At 41.2% G+C, this 17272-nt stretch overlaps 2 protein-coding genes across 2 annotated transcripts; both read left to right on the top strand.

Annotated features, from left to right (window-relative positions):
- The first annotated feature begins 3708 nt into the window (after positions 1-3708).
- zmynd19 (zinc finger, MYND-type containing 19) lies at positions 3709-9939 on the top strand. Its single transcript, XM_047570582.1, has 6 exons — positions 3709-3954; positions 5781-5840; positions 5946-6052; positions 6522-6662; positions 7244-7424; positions 7547-9939. The coding sequence occupies exons 1-6, from the start codon at positions 3904-3906 to the stop codon at positions 7688-7690; spliced, it is 684 nt and encodes a 227-aa protein (XP_047426538.1). The 5' UTR covers positions 3709-3903; the 3' UTR covers positions 7691-9939.
- Positions 9940-13413: 3474 nt separating this feature from the next.
- On the top strand, positions 13414-16118 carry tmem141 (transmembrane protein 141). Its single transcript, XM_047569893.1, has 5 exons — positions 13414-13599; positions 13768-13834; positions 14589-14672; positions 14791-14898; positions 15010-16118. Exons 1-5 carry the CDS (start codon positions 13546-13548, stop codon positions 15057-15059), a joined length of 363 nt encoding a protein of 120 aa, XP_047425849.1. The 5' UTR covers positions 13414-13545; the 3' UTR covers positions 15060-16118.
- Positions 16119-17272: the final 1154 nt, after the last annotated feature.

Below are 17272 nucleotides of genomic sequence, written 5' to 3'. Positions count from 1 at the left end.
ACGGACAGAAGCTACATCGGTATATAGGGCTTATTTGGTTATAGAAGATAAGATATTTTATCTAGGCTATATCTTCTAAATATCTCTTTAGTTACAAATGTAGCTGTGATTTTATGGTCAAACAGGTTTAAATCACATTGGGAACATGAATGATTTTCCAGTTTAAAGGTATGCAAAACAAGACTAACAAGCACTTCTTTTCCTCTTTGATAATTATAAAGTATTGATTCGACAGCCATGTAGTACTATAGGCATATACTATACCATACTATACTATACTATACTATACTATACTATACTATACTATACTATACCATACTATACTATACTATACTATACTATACTATACTATACTATACTATACTATACTACTATACTATACTATACTATACTATACTATACTATACTATACTGTACTGTACTATACTATACTATACTATGCTATGCTATACTATACTATACTATACTAACACTGCCTGTGATTGTCTGTCTAGATTGTCCTGATCTATCTATCTATTAAGAGGATTTGAGGATGGTTAAATGTTGTTTGTTTTTGTTTGCCAGTTTCCAATGCGGGCATCCTAACTTCAGCACATCCTGTTTTGGGCAGGCCATAATTAAAATTTTTCCGGGAGGGTGTGATAGTTTCATCACGTGAGTAGGATCGGTGGTGCAGCCACACCTCAGTTTCAGCACCGTTTAGCAATAGGGAGCAACACCCAGTGTCTGGAAAAGCCCTCAGAATAAGCTCAGGTGAAACCTAATGACAGTGGAACATTGACAGATGAGACCCAGATATTATGTTTTAAATCCAAACAACGGCAAGCATAAACTATGTGCTTTTGGTGTACTAATTTCATAATGTTAAACCAGATATATCCCATGTCCACAGTGTTATTTGTGAGAAAAGCACATTAATGTTTTAAAAAAAAATTAAAAATAAATAAATAATCCATCATGATTAATCGGATTAAAAATATTAACCCAATTAACCCATCTGCAGTGCAGATGATCCGGTAGTGACTGGCAGCAGAACCAACAGATAATGATGGAAGACGTTGGCTCTCTCCATGGAAAATTTGAATACAAACAAAACAAGACAGAGCAGTCAACCGACAAAGTATTATGAGCGCTTTGCAGGAAGGAGTTTCCTTTTCATCAAAGCACTTCCAGTTTAAAATACCACATCAACGTGAAGTATACATTAGTTGGAGATTCTGCTGGAACTTCTCCTAACACGTCGCCCAGCTTCAGACAAATCAAGACAAAGACAAGCTGCCAATGCTGACTTGCAAATCTGTCCACTCCTGCAACCACTGTTCCGTGTGAGAGACTGTCCTCAGTTGAAGGCATTGTAAATAAGAAGCGGTCAGCTGTCCTCTTGGACAATGTCAACAAGTTAGTTTGTCTTAGTAACTGCTGAAAGAGGAATAACAGGGCCACATTAATGTGGAAAAAAGTTTTTTGGTTTTTTAAAAAGAGACAAAAAGTTGTTTCAAGTTGTTTTAAACTGTTGTAGGTGTTTAATAAATGTGTTAAGTACACTTATGTTCCCTTCTTTCTTGAGTCTGTTTGCTCATGCAAATGAACACGATTAATATAGATTAAAAATAAATGATATTTAATCGCGATTAATCGAAATTAATCCCCAGCAACCCTGTGATTAATCACATTTTAAAAAAGTTTTATTGTTTGAGAGCACTAGTTTAAACTTTAGCTTTTTACACTTTACTGTTAAGAAGCACCCTGATGATGGGTGTATATTCTCTGTGTATCCCCTTTCTCTTAATTAAATAAAAGACTTTTTGTCAGACCTAGGGTTAAATATAGGTGATCAGATCTCAGGAAGTTCAGACCGGCACAAAGAATAACACACCTCCTACTCCACCTACTCCTTTCAACCCCATGTCTGTGAGTAACTGGATAGGTGTGACTGACAGGAGAGCGTCACGCCTTCTGGCTCAGACAAGGTGGGCTTCTGCACATCTCACTTTTGCGAGAGAACAGCTGAGGCACAGGGCAGCCATTGTTACCCCAACATAAAAAAGATATTATGTGGTGAGTACACACAAGACAAAGAGGTGTTTGCATCCTGAAATGAATGAGGGCTTCTGTGCTCCAAATTTGTTGAGGAAGAAAATATTATTAGAATACATTACTAAAGGATTGTTCAATTATGCAAGAAAAAGGAGAAGATATTCCTTGTTTTTTGTTGTTGTTGTTTTTAATTTATGTGTATGAGTACATTTTACACATTGACAAAAAACACAACAATATAAACTCTCAAATTAAATACCTTTGAAATCAAACAGTTCGTACCCATCTCAAATAATACCTTATTTACCTAATGTTTTGGTGGGTGAGAAACATGTCTTCTTTCATCAAACAAAAATTAAGAGATGTAAAGTTTCCAAATGATAACAATACAATTAATTAATGAGGACAAATCTTAAAATTATACATTTGAAGTTCTGAAGCAGTCATCTGAAGCCATGAGAGACAATCTCTAACACATACCTTCTTCTTTCTTTAACGTATTTTTTGACACTACTTAAATGTTTATAGTTCATAAAACAGGTCCCAGCTCTAAAGCTCCTAGTCAAAATATGTCAGGTGGGAAGTTTCTGTAATACAGTTCCCGATCTCCAGAGGATGCTCACTCACTTCACAAAGTGACCACGAAGTCATCATGCAAGGGACAGATATGCGCTGGGACAGGGAGATGCAAGTGACCACATGACAGGATACATTTGAGGTGGTTCTAGATGGAACTACAGATTATTTAGAGTAATTACACATCTTAAACCAAATGTGTCCCATCACCAAAGGTACGTTTGGAGAAATATTTTGATTCCACTAAATGCCATGCACTCAGAGCAAGAAACTGAATTAAACAAATTATTATTTTTAATTTATAATACATAAAGTAGCAACATTTGGGGGGAAAAAATCGTTCGAAACGCTGTGTTGAGACTCAAATCTCCGTCATCTGTTTGACGCTTCATACGTCACAATGAAACACTGACTAATTCGAATGATTAATTGCGCCACTTCATTCACTGATCTCACTTCACAACAGAAATCTGTCATATCAATCTGAGCTATGTTTCAGGTAATAAATAGTCATTTCAAAATGTTGTAACTCTTTCAAGCGTGGACAGTAATTCTCAAAATGAAGACACAGCTGCTTAAGAATGACTTTTGTTTGTTGTTTGTTTTGTTTTGGTGGATGTTAATCGTTTGGAAGCTCGTGGCTGTTATACGTGAAGATGACCACCAGATGTCACTGGTAGTGTGTGTGTCTTTGAGGCTTTGAAGATTTGAATCTTTTTGCAGTACAATCAGGAAGAAGCCCCAAAAAGCTTCACAAGGCTTCACCGGCCTGTCTCTACGATAAAGTCTTTCATTTTTTTTCGTTTTTTACATCTTATTCTTTCTGTGTATGGCCGGTGAATCCAACGTCAGCATTAAGTGACGTCAAACACGGCTGACATAATCCTACCCAGCCGTCAAACATTTCGCGCGAAAATGGCTGGACGCGGTCACGAGAGTGTGATGACGTGATAACTGAAAACAGGCAAGTCTTTTCACATCCTCGGTTTCTATTGGTCTGCGTGTCCGAGTAAAAAGCGGAACGTTGCGTTTGATTGGACGGTCTGATTTGTGGCCCCGCCCCGTCGTATCCGCCCCGCCCCCTCCAGCCGCTTGCTCCGCTTTCCTGCGCCAGCGGCGGTGTGTGTGTGTCACCCACCGAGGCTGGGCTGGAGACAGGGTAAATCCTCAACCGCTTACCCCAAACTGGCATCGTAGCGGGGGTGACGGGCCGCCCCGGCGAGTTTTAAACCTGAACACCGTCTTGGTCGGACCCCGCTCCTCTCCGTGTCACCACCGCCCGTCCTCCTGATGTCGGATTTCAAGCTCGGGATCGTACGGCTCGGCCGTGTGGCCGGGAAGGTGAGCTGGATCCCAGGGCTGCCATGTGCGGCCGGGGGAGGGCCTGCGGGGAATCACAAAAGGCACCAGAAAAAACTCGGTTGGCGGCGATTAGTCGGTGTTAGTCAACCATTTTGGTCATTAAGAAGCCGGTTGTAGTTTAGCTTTGGTGTTTTAGCCGCGTTTGAGCGGATTAGAGAAGCCGGCCGAGCCGAGCCGGACTAACTCCGCCGCTACCACAGTCTCGCTGTGTGCTAACGCTAGCTAGCTAGTAGCAGGTGACTCTAGCTAACATTTAACGGTGAAATACTGACAGAAATGGCAAACACGCGAGGCGTAGTGACACCCCCGCGCGCTGTAGCCTAGAAGCGACGTGTAATTTTTGAGCCGTGTAAACCGAACGGTGTTCCGTGGTGTGGTTAGCATTGCCACGCTAGCCGTGTTTTTTTGGATTACACCGTGAAGTGTCTGCTAATGAGGAAGCCATTGCCACGCTCCATCAACTGATTCTTTTGTGCAACGTGACAAAGCACCGGGAGGACTTCACTCTGCTCTATTTTTAAAAAAGAAAAACTCAAGTGGTTTTGGATAAAAGTAGTTTTTTTGACTAAAAGCGACGTGATTGCCACGCGCATGTAACGTTACACTGGATGGTCGTGTCCTGCCTGAGCTTGTGGTCCCGGGTTAAACGGAGCGGACAGTTTTGGGTCTTGATCTGGGTCGGACCGGCTGAGTGACAGAGCTCGCGTGGGTCCGGTGAGCGGTCAGTCAAACCGATGCGCACGATGTCACTCGTGTAGGATCCACTCACAACAAATTGACAGTGCAGACAAAGTGTCACGTTGCATGTTTTGACTTGTAGGTATGTGGACACCGCCACTCGTGCCGTGCACTCGTACGCTCATTGCCCACTGTAGCGTGGGGCTGCGTGTTTGTATCTTGTCACGTGTGTGTCTTACCTATAGGCTCTTTGGTGGCTCTCATGTGGTTGAAACGAGTCAACACAATCGGTGAGAGCTTTATCCATGAGATCGATCGAGTGGAAACGGGTTGTCAAGTATTATTTTCTTTGATAAAATCCCTCAAATCCCCCACACCTTCAGCCTCTCCTTCACACACTGCTGTGCAATAACGCCCAGATTTATACCTCAGTCCTACACCTACACTCAATAGGCATGTTTGCACTATTGTGTAATTGTTTACTGTTTCTCCCTTGCTGTACCATTTACATTAAATCCCGTGCTACTGTGTGCTTTTATTGTATAGTTGCATTTTATTGTGTAAAGCTTTTTTTTCTATCTATAGTTTCTATATTTATTGCTCCGAAACCAAAGAGCTGCCAAACTGTATTTTGTTGTTTTTCGCCACACAATGTTGGGATAAAAACTTATTATTCTAAAAAAAAAAAAACCATTATGTTGTTGTTTATCGTGTTGCTCCCTCAGTTTGGGCTGCAAGGCAAATTCCCAGCTGCCTTTGAATGCATGCTCTCAAACGCACATCATTTGACTCTGCAAACATGCAACTTCTCACTAACATCTACACAAAGCATTTAAATTGAGCGTAAACATACACTGGAAGCGGTGGGTAAATAATTTACCTTGATCCTTGGTGACTAAACTCTTGATAACTGCTGCTGCTTAATAACAGGATGTTGTTCCTGCAACTGACAAACAGAAGGATTGTGTGTTAGAACGGGATTTGTCAAATAATTTATCAATAATTTAATTTAAAAAAAAAAAAAAAAAAACTTTTCCCCGTGAATCCAGTAGAGAGTTTCCCTTCTGAAACAGCTGTTTCTGGATGCTCAGTTTGGCATCAAAATAAACTCTATTTTCTCATTTCAGACAAAGTATACGCTGATTGATGAACAAGACATACCACTTGTGGAAAACTATGCCTTTGAGGTAACATGTGGATTCAGTTTATCACAATTTACACTTTGCTCTTAGGACTTTTCTCATATTCTGTACAATGAGCCGGCATAAAGACTCTACCTTATCTGTTTGTAGGCACGTATGGAAGTAGATGCTGATGGCAACGGGGCTAAGATCTTTGCGTACGCTTTCGACATTGGCAAAGGCCGCTGGGCAGGACGGCCGCTGCACGAGCTGCTCTGGTGAGTTTGTTTATTGCCTTGAGTGCGGAGATTAAACTTTGTTCTACTTGTGAATCTGAAGCCAAGACTCTGTTGTCCTTGTTATTGCTCCTTGTTATATGCTCAAAGTAGCGAGATGAAGGCTGCATCATTAAAAACACACATAATTTTGTGGTCCAGCATGTTAACCTCTGTAGTCTTTGAGGAACAATATGCAGTGAATTTGTTTAGACTTTTGGTTTGCAGCACCAGAAATATCTGTTGTTAATGTTTTATTAATGTGCATTGAACGGCATGTTAACTATTTGTTAGCAGAATAATTACCATTTGCCTGAACTAGAGACGATGTAAAATCCTTCTTTGAAGCCCTTAGAACATGGACTTTTTTTTAATATCTTTGTAATGACCAACTAGCAAGAAAACCCTCTGTTTCCTGCCCCACAATGCCTTAATTTTAACGAGCTGACTTCGCTGTCTCATATTCGCCCAGGGAGAAGCACAGAGGAGGCATCGCCCCCAGTTTTCAAGTCATCCACATCAACTCCGTGACGGTGGACAACCGGCTAGACAACCTACGACTGGTGCCAGTGGGCTGGAGCCCCAAGCCCGAGGAGATTTCCAGCAAGCAGAGGTAAGAGCACATCTGGACCGTTGCTGGGGTTCGACTTTTGTAGCCGTAGCTTAGCGCTGTGCTCGCCTGAAGGTGCGTCTGCAGACAAAGCCACGCTGATTCATCCAGTTTGTCCCGGGCCCGAGGACCGAGATTTTTGTTCTCAAGACGAAAGCAAAACATATGAAAACACATTCAAGTTTTCCCCTCTCTTATACTTAATTATGTTTGTGAGTTGGTCACATACTTATATTAATTTTTTACTGTGTTATCCTACACGGAAAAAGATTTTCCTGCATTTGACGCATCCATTCAATCAGACACTAGTGTGTACACTCGGTAAAGCTTCTACTTGTGTAGTGTCCTAGGAGCAAATTGGGGTTTAGGTTCTTGTTTGAGGCACCTAAGACTTGGACAAATGTACCTATGATGCTCACCTTGTTAAACCCCACATAAAACCACAAGTTTTAAATAATAAGTTGAAAAATATGGTAAATACCTGGGTCAGCTGTGATGGAGGTTTTAGACCTGACGTCATGTAAAGTGTTTTATTCTTGCTATACATAACTAATAAATGTCCTTGTGTTATTTGCGTGGTCCAGAGAGCAGTCTCTGTACTGGCTGGCCATCCAGCAGGTACCGGCCGACCCTGTGGAGGAGCAGTATCTGGAGCTGAGCCGCACACGCTACTACAACGCTAACGGGGAGCTGGTGGAAGAAGAGGAGTGCTCCTGTACTTATTACGAGTGTCATTATCCTCCTTGTTCACTCATTGAGAGGAGGGTACGTACCGAAGCTGGGTCTCAGTTGAAGTCAATCCACGTTTTGCAGAATTGTTTCCAAAGTATTGACACACCTGACCCTCTTTTTTTTTTTTTTCCCCCTTCCCTCTCGTCGTCCCACAGCTGCGAGAGTTCAACATCTGTGGTCGCTGTCAGGTGGCGCGCTACTGCGGCTCCCAGTGCCAGCAGAGGGACTGGCCCGCCCACAAGAAGCAGTGCCGCGAGCGCAAACGGGTACTGGCTCTGGAGTCGGAGCCCGAACGATGATCTGTCCTCATCCTTGACCAGGGGAGAAGGAGAAGGAGGAGGAGGAGGAGGAGGAGGAGGGCAAACAGGGGGACAGGATTAGACTTGTGGGGAGGGGAGCGTGGATGAAGTGCAAAAAAAAAAAAAAAAAAAAAAACGGACGGGGAGGGAGGGGAATTGCTGACGAGAGACTAAACGACGATGTTGAAGGAAGGGAAGGAGAATAAAGCAAAAAGACATCTGCCACTTCCCAGAACTTGTAATTCTCCATAGCTTGCTTTTCATGTGGATGACGGGGAAAGATTTTTATTTTTTTTTCTTTATTTTTCTCGAGGAGAGAAAACCTCGAGCTCTACCTGCTGCTATGGTTTTGTATGTGAGAGGAGGAGGAGGAGGAGGAAGAGGGGGGGGTGGGGGGGAGTTACGCTTGTTGATGAACTGGACAAGCACCTTCGGACCACAGTCGGATCCAGGCTGTCGTCGTCGTCATCCACTTTTGTTCCTCCACCCGGCCGCCGGGTGCGTCGCAATGTCTGTGCAAACGGGGGACCCAGGGGCCGCAGCAGCGCCCGCCGTTCAGCTGGTACAACGGGACACGGACCTTTTCACTGTATCCCTCCCTTTCTGACCTCTCTCACGCGTCGCGGCTGCTGAGTCCACGGTCACCGACACCTTAGCCGCCTCCGCCGCCGCCGCCTCCCCCGTCTGTCCGTCGTATTCCTCATGCAGCCAACACACATCAGCTAGATTTCACTGATGGAATCACACTACCAGTATTGAGTGTGTGTGTGCGCTTGCGTATGTATGTCGATGAATGTGCCGCCAATGTGTACTGAAGGACAATGAAATGGTCACTGTGGCTTAGGGGTCTGGTTAATGCATCTCTTCTTAAAGGGGCCATATTACACAGTTTTAAATGTCCTATTTAATCATAAATTGGTGGTTTAAAATATTTTCACTGTTCTATAATAAAGTAGCTGCCAAATTAAGGCTTTTTTTTTTTTTTTTTTTTCCTTTTTACATGTTCTACTTTCTTGATCAGGCTTCTTTCTTTCGGCGTTTATGATTCTACACAAAGTTTTAATTAATTCCCCGCCACACCTCAAGAACATTTTTAAGTATTTTCCTCTGTTTAAAAAAAAAAAAAAAGCTGATCCTGCCTCTTTCCATTTTTCTCACTAACACAAAAAGCACTGACAAAAACGTGAGATTTATCTGTACCAAAGTCTACTCTGATCCTCTGTAGCTTGGCCACTTCTCCACGCCGGTTCAAATCCCTCCAGTCAGTCTTCAGTTCGCTGGGTTTTTTTAACACCTGTCTTTTATGAATGGTATTTTTACATCTGCAAGCGTTTAAATGTGTGCGTTGGTCGGGGGAGTGTTGGGGTTATTTTTCGAAGAGATTCTATCAATGGAGCTATATTTATTTAAAACATTTGATTGTGAAACATGTTTTTTTTTTCTTTTTTTCTTTTTTTTTTTGTCCTGGTGATATTTGAAGGCAAACATAATAAGCGGTCGTTTTGTGGGACCTTTATGTCGTTATCTTTGCAGGGTGGAGGAGGACTGAACATTTCATCCCTGTATACATATATAATTTTTTTTTTTTTCCTAATCCTGAGTGATTGAGAGTGTCCTTCTCGCTGCTGCCTTTCCATTTTTTAAAAATTTTTTTTCCATGAAAACACTGCACACCGTCACTGAAATCTTCCACGTGAGAGACGTCTCGGAGCGTAAAACTTGAATCCCCCCAACCTTCGGTGAAACTCTGTTTTAGTTTTTTTTTTTTGTGAACGGAACCATTTCCCGCTTCTGTTCCCTGAGACACGGCACGTCCAAGTAAAAAAAGACAAAAAAAAAAACTGCTCTCCTCAATCGCCTGCCTTCCTCGTATCGCCCGCAGCGCACGCCCCCGCTCAGTGTGTGTCCCCCCCCCCCCGTGTCTTAGGTGGGGGGGAGACGTTTGATGAGCATGTGCGCCACATGCGACTTGTCGATTGTTTTTTCTTTTGACGCGTGAACAGGTTTTCGACAGTGCACTAAAAATCTGGCTCCCCGTGTTTGCGTACTTGTCACATGTGGGCTGAAGGGCGGGGGTGTGATTTCAACAGAGTGTACAGATTGTGTCTGAAATCTTTGTTTTTGTAAGAGTATACGCATTAATCACCTAGAAATAAAGAGCTACAATATGTAAATGGAAGTACAGCTGATGGGGTTAACGCACAGTTGCTTTTTCCAGTGTAAAATGATAATAAATAAAATGAACCTCATTTGTTGGAGTTGGGTCCGTGTGAATGAAGCTGTTACATCTCCTGGTTTAGTGTCGGTTTCGACAATTTTATCATATATTTATTAAAATTGTAGTTTGTTAGTAGATGGTATTACGGTCACAGTGAGAAAAGGAAATTAAAACACTGGTAAATCAAAGAAATGCGGTCGGAGGTGTCTAAATCATGAACAGCATTGAGGAAATATCTTGTGGCGGTTGCGATATTTGTTTCTATCCCGCAACCTCAGACCTCGCAGTACGAAGATTCGCTAAAACGATTAGAGAGTCGCCCAAAGATCTGGACCAATTAGTTCACTGAGCAGCTGAAGAAGTTCATATGCGACGATTAATTAGTTAATTAATTAATCCCTCTAATCTAATCTAAAAATAATAATCAGTTGCAGGTTCACGTGCATGAAGAGTTGCAGCTTTTCCCTGTTAAACAGTTTTTTAAGGTTCGATTTATTTGGGTTTTCTGGGTAAAAAAAAAGCACTAAAGAAATAATGAATTCTAAAATTAAATGAGGTGTGGACCAGCAAAGATCAACCTGACCTGAACCAGTGACTTTGTGAGGGGTTGCGGATGCGCTGTAGGGCCTTCACAGACTAAAGGGGGTTTATGGCTGTCGTTGCAAAAATGTTCCAAAGGGAAGCTAAGGTAACTCCTGTCTCGTTGCTTTCCTCAGGGCCCTTTCAAACAGCTGCTTGCTTGTCTGTCGTGACAGTGCGTCACTGATCTTAATACACAGACAATAAAGAAAACATTGACTTTACTCATCCATTGTCTGTGAAGATCCTCAGTCTGAGAACAGGGTGTTACCAAAAAAAAAACAAAAAAAAAAACAAAGCTGAAAGAACGTGAACTGGAGTTGTTTACTACTCATCCAAGTGGCATCTTAAGTTCTGAACTTGGCTGGCGGGGAGGGTAGGTTTTTATTGGGAACATCTGCAGGTGGCGCACATCTGAAACTCTCACAACTGAGGTCTGTTAACAACCAGATTCTCACCTACGATTACAGGATGTTGTTTGGCTGAACCCGTGTTTTTTCCAGCGTTAGTGAAAACTCTCCAGACTTGCAGTGAAATCCCTATCGCTGTGTTCAAATCCCGCTCCCCGTGTTTAGAGAAAAGCTTCCTAGTTTTACACGTATGACCCCTTTGTGTCTTCAGGTAGTGGATACTCTCCACTATACCCACGTCATTCACATCTTTGCCACTAGCCAGTCCACGTCTCATCTCCTGTGAGAGCACTGTTCGGGTTTTGTTTTCCAGTGAATGAATGCATTATGTAAATGATTTCTTCATGATCGGTTTTATTACAGGTTCAATATAACCCTTACAAAACGCTCTATATATCCAAGCCCGTGAGTCACTCCTTTTCTGTTTTTATTCTTGTCCCTAAATAACGCTGACATTTATGTTCCACATTTGCTTATCCTGATGAAACACAAGCAGGGGACAATGATAAAGATAGGCCCGCTGAGAAATATTTAGATCATCTACTTAAGGATCAAACAGTTAAACTACTCCATTATAAATGTTTTGACATTAAAAGCATACAAGTATTTATCCTGACATAAATGCTTGTGTTTAATAATTAATACTCTCATAGCTGAGTCTGAGCAGCATTTTACTTTTAGTTATTTTATTTATAGCTACACAGTTTAGCTTACTGGTTCCCAACATAGGGTTTGAGTCCCCAAAGTGGGTAGCTTAAATACATTCCAGGAGACGTACACCAATGGCCACTAACGGGGAAAGTAAATGACTTATTTTGACAATTCAATGTTCTGTTGGGAAACTTTTGGACGTGGTTTTCCTATGGATGTACCACCCACCTAGACCAGACCAGGCACCCCCCACCCCATAGCAATGACGCCCCTTGACCCAACCCGAGCAGGATGCAGCCTTAGTCTGCAGTTTAGGAAGAAGGTGTTGACCTGGCCTCCAAATTCACTTGATCCCAAACTGATCAAGTATGTGGATTAAGTCTGATCCACAGAGGCCCCTCCCCTCGACCCAAAACAATATTCGTTTGCCAGACGCATCAGTCCATTCTCTGATGACTCACAACTGTTTTGGAGGCACAAGAAAGACTTACACAATATTAAAGATATGAAGGAAATGCTTGAGTGAATTACGAGTTCTGCATCGCTGCCCTTAATTAAACTCAGATTAGCGTATTTGTTACTTTCCTCCTTCATCACACCACATGGATCCGTAGAAAAAGAGATTTCAGGCTGTAAATGTGTCATCGCTGTCATTCTCAAACTTTGTGGTTTCATTTCTTGAATCTTTCCTTCTGCTTTCTAAAGCGTAACAAGTAACAGATGTCAGCTGCTCCGCTGTGTCTCCGTGGTAACTCTATCCACTCTGTTGTTACTTGTGTCTCAGCAGTAGTTGAACTCTCTCCATCTGTCTCTTCCCGCCTATTTCCAGTTCTCAGCAGAAGCCCTCGCCACTTCTCAGGTCGCTGTGGGGTCAGAGTTCAAAAGAGGGGTCGGAGAGGTTGTGCTGTAGTAGCAGAAGTGAAGTCAACGGTGTTGCAAGAAATAGTTTACATTTAATAGTCGGAAAACAAACAGCATTTGTCAGTGGCTAATTAATGGACAGAAAGAAACAGAGGTTTCATTTCTGATGAGTTGTTTTCAATATATTAACATTATCTTTACTAGTTGAGGCCAGTGGTTCCAAACACATGGTCAGAGTGATTTACTATCCCTGCAACATAACTGGAAGTTGTAGACATTGCTTTGTTTCAGTGGTCACACCAGCCAAAAAACTGGTAAAGGCAAGTGATACATCTTCTTTCTTTCTTTCTTTCTTTCTTTCTTTCTTTCTTTCTTTCTTTCTTTCTTTCTTTCTTTCTTTCTTTCTTTCTTTCTTTTCTGAATGGACAAACATGGATGGCACATATATACACACATATATATGGGATTTCTTTGCATCTTTCATTTTGTATAGAACATGAAGGCTGTCATTTATTGATTCTCATAAATCCATTGTCAGATTGTTGACTGTCTGTTTTCAGTTAGCATGCATCAGTTAGCATGTATTTTATTGTTTTTAATAATAATTTTAATGTTTTTGGCTTAATTTCATGTTGCACGATTTGTTTTAATTTGATTTGATTTGATTTGATTAGATTTGATATGATTTGCTTTCAGCTTTAGTTATTTCTCATATATTCAAAAGAAAATAAAAAAAAAATAGAAGAAAGAAACATGCAATATATTCAAAAGGAGTGGAAGTAAGACTTATCTAGTCCCACCCCTCCTCCATCAGCTATTTCATGTAAATGTTTCCAAATTTTATCTAAATTTTTAACTAAATTATCTAAATTGCCGAGATAATCTATTTATTTACTTAATTATGTATTATGTTGACGTTTTTGTTTACAGCGCAAATCATGTACCGCTCTGCTACCGGTAGGTGTCGCCAGTGTTTATGCAGTGTCTTCTTCTTCTTCTCTTTTTCTGTTGCTCTTAAACGCGGAAGTTTCATAACGTTACAGCTGCAGCAGCAGACTTATGGATGCAGGGTCAGCATGAACTAATGTTATTTTCCTCACAAGGCGTTAACTTCCAGCTTTGTAACAGCTGAAAACATGGTCAACCTTGGTCTCAGCAAAGTGGACGACGCGCTGGTAGCCAAACACCCGGTGGGCTTTCCTTTTATTTTACCTCATCTCTCTCTTCAACTGTGCAGGGCTTTGACTTTGAAATAAACAGCTACTAATTCACATTCTGCACTGGGATATTGGCTAGAGATATTTAACTATTCTCAGACGTTTAGTTAAAGATGTTTATGTTTGTTCCTATTTTTTCAGGGGCTACAGAGCTACGCAGCCTGTCAGTCTCATGCCTTCATGAAGGGGACTGGAACATTTGTACTGGGTGATGTCTATTTTCCCATCATAAAACAGATACGCTGTGGTGTCATTTATTTTTTAATCAAAAATATTTCCTTATGTTGTTTTTTTTTCCATTCATTGAACAAATTGAAAACACATTTTTTGATCGAAGTAGGAAACTACAAATTGTTTTAAACCAATGTGTACCACTTGAGGGAGCTGTATTCTAACAATATTTCTGTTAACACAGTAAAGACAATTGTAACATCAGCATAGTTTATAGTTTAATGGCGGATGCCAGACAGGGAACTATACTCTTTGACTGTATTGATTGATTAATTTTTTTTTGGCCATCGTTTTTACCTGCATAAACTGCTTCTGATCACTTTTTTTCCCCACAAATACAGACCCCAGACCCTGTTCGGATAGAGTATTAACATATGAACACATGTCCTGACTGATCTGATGTGAACACACCCAAAACACATCCCCATGTCCAGTGGTGTCAGTGGTTCTGATACCACAGCAGCAATCCATTAGAGAAGCCGCTGTTGCAATATTCGTATTTCTTTGCCTACATATTGTGAAGCTGTGATCAGATCTCGAGTGGCTGTTTGTGGCGAATGCAGCGACGCGTGTTAATACAGGGTCTGAACCGGGTCTCCTTGTCAGGGTAAACAAATAATAAAACGGATCATGAGAAGTTTAATCTAGAAATCAATTTCAAGAAAAATAAATCAAGTCAAAGAACGTCTCCTGGATGTCTAACTGAGATGCCGTATTTGTTGCCCTTTCAGGTGTTACAGGTATGTTTGCCATTCAGATGGCTCTACAGAGAAAGCTCCCTTATCCTCTCCAGTGGAACCTGCTCATTTCAATAGGTGAAAAGTGATACTTTATATTAAAAAAGCATTTTAAAAAAAAATGTGTTTGCTCTGGAATAAAACAGAAGTTTCATCCCAGGCATCTCTCCACTGTATTTCTTCTGTGCTCCCTCAGTGGCGTCGTCAGTGGGCAGCTACGCAGTGACTCGCTGGGAGACGCGGAAATGCTCCGAACTTTGGATGTCGCTAGAAGGCAAAGTCCCGTACACTCCGCCCACAGCAGGTGAGTACGGTGTCAGACCATGAACCTGCTCACTTTTCCTGTCATAAAATGAGAATACTGTGCGGTGTCTTCACCCAATTCATGTTCACCTTTCCTGTTTTTGCCTTTCAGTACCTCAAGTAGAAGAATCGAAGACGAAATATGGTGATGTGATGGAATGAGCATAGTTTCAAACAAAATACACGTGGAGTGCATTCTGTACTTTTTTTGTTTTTTCTTTACTTTTATTTCTCAGAATTTGTGATTTTTGAGCTTTAAATTTCATAACAGGCTTAACGTGTAAATAAAAATATGGGTTTTCCTAAATCAGAGGTCAGGATTTATTTGGGGTTTTCAGTTGGAATAATCAGATGGTAAGCTTGTGATCCGGTATTATTATAGTGTGGATGTGTTGGTTTGTCATGCAACAGAATTAATGCTGCACTGTCCAAACCAGCCTCTGGCTGTTACTGAACACCTGGGGGGATATAAAAAGCTGTGTACTGAAGTTTCTGATGGGTCAAACCAGTAAACAACCGATATCACAACATGTGTGTCCTGAAGCGTGACCTGAATAAATTGCATCGAAGGGAGTGCAGAAGAGGACACGGGTGATGTCTTTGTAGTTTTTAAATGCGTTTTCCATTGGGTTTTTTTTTTTTTTTTTGCCAGGGGTGGATCTTCCCTGCTGACATGGAGGTGGGGGGGGGTCACCTGCCCCCACAATCTGATTTGTTTGATGAATTTTTTGTAGCAGATTTTGTCAATGTTGATGCCAAAATATATATTGCATGATGAAATAACACACTGGTCTGTCCTCTCCCCTCGTCTCATCCACAGTCACAAAGACACCCACATGTTTTGACAAGACAAAGAGGGAAAATAGGGCAACATACTATTAAAAAGAATGAGTAATGAGCAGCTCCCAGAGTGGATCAGGTGCTCCGACATAAATCCACCGAATCAGTGTTACAATGAAAGTCGGAAATGTGCTGGAGCTGTCTTAGGATGTCAGATTAATGGGGAAATGTTGTTTTTGAGTTTGTCAACATTTCGCATAGGTTTGATTTGGTCAAATCTCATGAATGAGGTGATGAAATACCAGGAATCAGACCAGATTAAGTTTGCAGGGGGAAATTTTACATGTATATGGACAGATTAGGAAGACTAGGAAGACTTCACAAGTTATTTTTATATTTTGCTCATGTTTTACATTTAAAAAATAAATTCAGTTCAAACAATATGTCACAATTTGTCAAACAGAGCTGCAAAAAAATGGCATACATCCAGCATTTCCTTTACATTTGTCACTTAATAAGGGATAATGCAGTTCTGGCAATACCCAGATTCAGTTACACATCCACAATGAAATACCAGAGAGTACATCAGCACAATTATTATAACAATCATCTGGCTGTTAACATACCCAGTCAAGTCAAGTTTCAGGCAGGCACCGCCCAAAGATGTTCCAAATAAAAATTAACACTGCCACCAGTCTCAGAACTGAAGAAGCTCCCTAAACAAGTCTTCAATTCTTCTTTAATTCTTCATTAACATTTTATAGGCTGCAGGATTAATCCAGGTTCTTTTAAAATCTTGTTAAATTCTGCAGACACAGCCCTTTTTATGTCTTAAACCATAAATGCATTTAAAAAAAAAAGATCTTTTATAGAGTACATATATTTTTATAGTGTTAAAAATGTCCAAATGGAAAATGTGATTGACTAAATTTTCCTTTTTTAAAAAAGAAAGCTGCGCTCAACTTTACTTGCATAGCTGGATCTGTTTGTACAATAAGGTGTCAGTAGCATAAATTCTGCACCATGCGGTGCAGGCTGTAGAAACAATAGAACCTTTCAAACGTACTTTAACACCTCAAGTGAATGAAACGAACAAAGTCCAAGCCTTTGGTCGATGTAGGACAAGCCGATGGGCTGAAAGCAAACTCACAGGGTAGAAAATCATGTTTGGGGGAGAGAAGAAAGAAGAACGTCAACATGAGAGAATCTCGCAGAAAAAGAAATGAGAATAAGGAAGGATTTTGGCTTTGGTTTAATATTCCTTTTTTCCCCGTTTCAGCCTAGATCCACCCCCGCTCTTAATTCCTCTTGCTCTCGTCCTCCCACTGTAATTCAAATCTGATTTAACACTTCCAAGATTTGGCGGTTTTGAAGTCTTCTCTCTTTCTCTCTCTGTCAAAAAGAGGAGGAAAAAAAGGGCTTCATGAACTGAATAAGCTCTCAAATCCTTTGTCACATGCACACTGACACTGTTGAAGGAGAAGACTCGGAGTAACGGAGAGCAAACAGGAGATAATGAGGGAAGAGTGTGCGTGTTACACCAGAGAGAGAGAGAGAGGGGGATGACGACGACTGGCCAGTGGAGCAGAGGATCA

The sequence above is a fragment of the Mugil cephalus genome, chromosome 19, assembly GCF_022458985.1.
Source record: "Mugil cephalus isolate CIBA_MC_2020 chromosome 19, CIBA_Mcephalus_1.1, whole genome shotgun sequence".
NCBI lineage: Eukaryota > Metazoa > Chordata > Actinopteri > Mugiliformes > Mugilidae > Mugil > Mugil cephalus.
Note: the sequence above shows the minus strand (reverse complement) of the source record. Positions and strands in the feature narration are given on the sequence as shown.

What these genes read in the sequence shown, in the direction of transcription:
- zmynd19 (XM_047570582.1), top strand. Translation starts at nt 3,904, where the DNA reads ATGTCGGATTTCAAGCTCGGGATCGTACGGCTCGGCCGTGTGGCCGGG. An exon ending in TCGGCCGTGTGGCCGGGAAG is followed by an intron (nt 3,955 to 5,780) that starts GTGAGCTGGATC and finishes TTCTCATTTCAG; the next exon opens with ACAAAGTATACGCTGATTGA. An exon ending in CCGCTGCACGAGCTGCTCTG is followed by an intron (nt 6,053 to 6,521) that starts GTGAGTTTGTTT and finishes ATATTCGCCCAG; the next exon opens with GGAGAAGCACAGAGGAGGCA.
- tmem141 (XM_047569893.1), top strand. Translation starts at nt 13,546, where the DNA reads ATGGTCAACCTTGGTCTCAGCAAAGTGGACGACGCGCTGGTAGCCAAA. An exon ending in GAACCTGCTCATTTCAATAG is followed by an intron (nt 14,673 to 14,790) that starts GTGAAAAGTGAT and finishes GTGCTCCCTCAG; the next exon opens with TGGCGTCGTCAGTGGGCAGC. An exon ending in GTACACTCCGCCCACAGCAG is followed by an intron (nt 14,899 to 15,009) that starts GTGAGTACGGTG and finishes TTTGCCTTTCAG; the next exon opens with TACCTCAAGTAGAAGAATCG.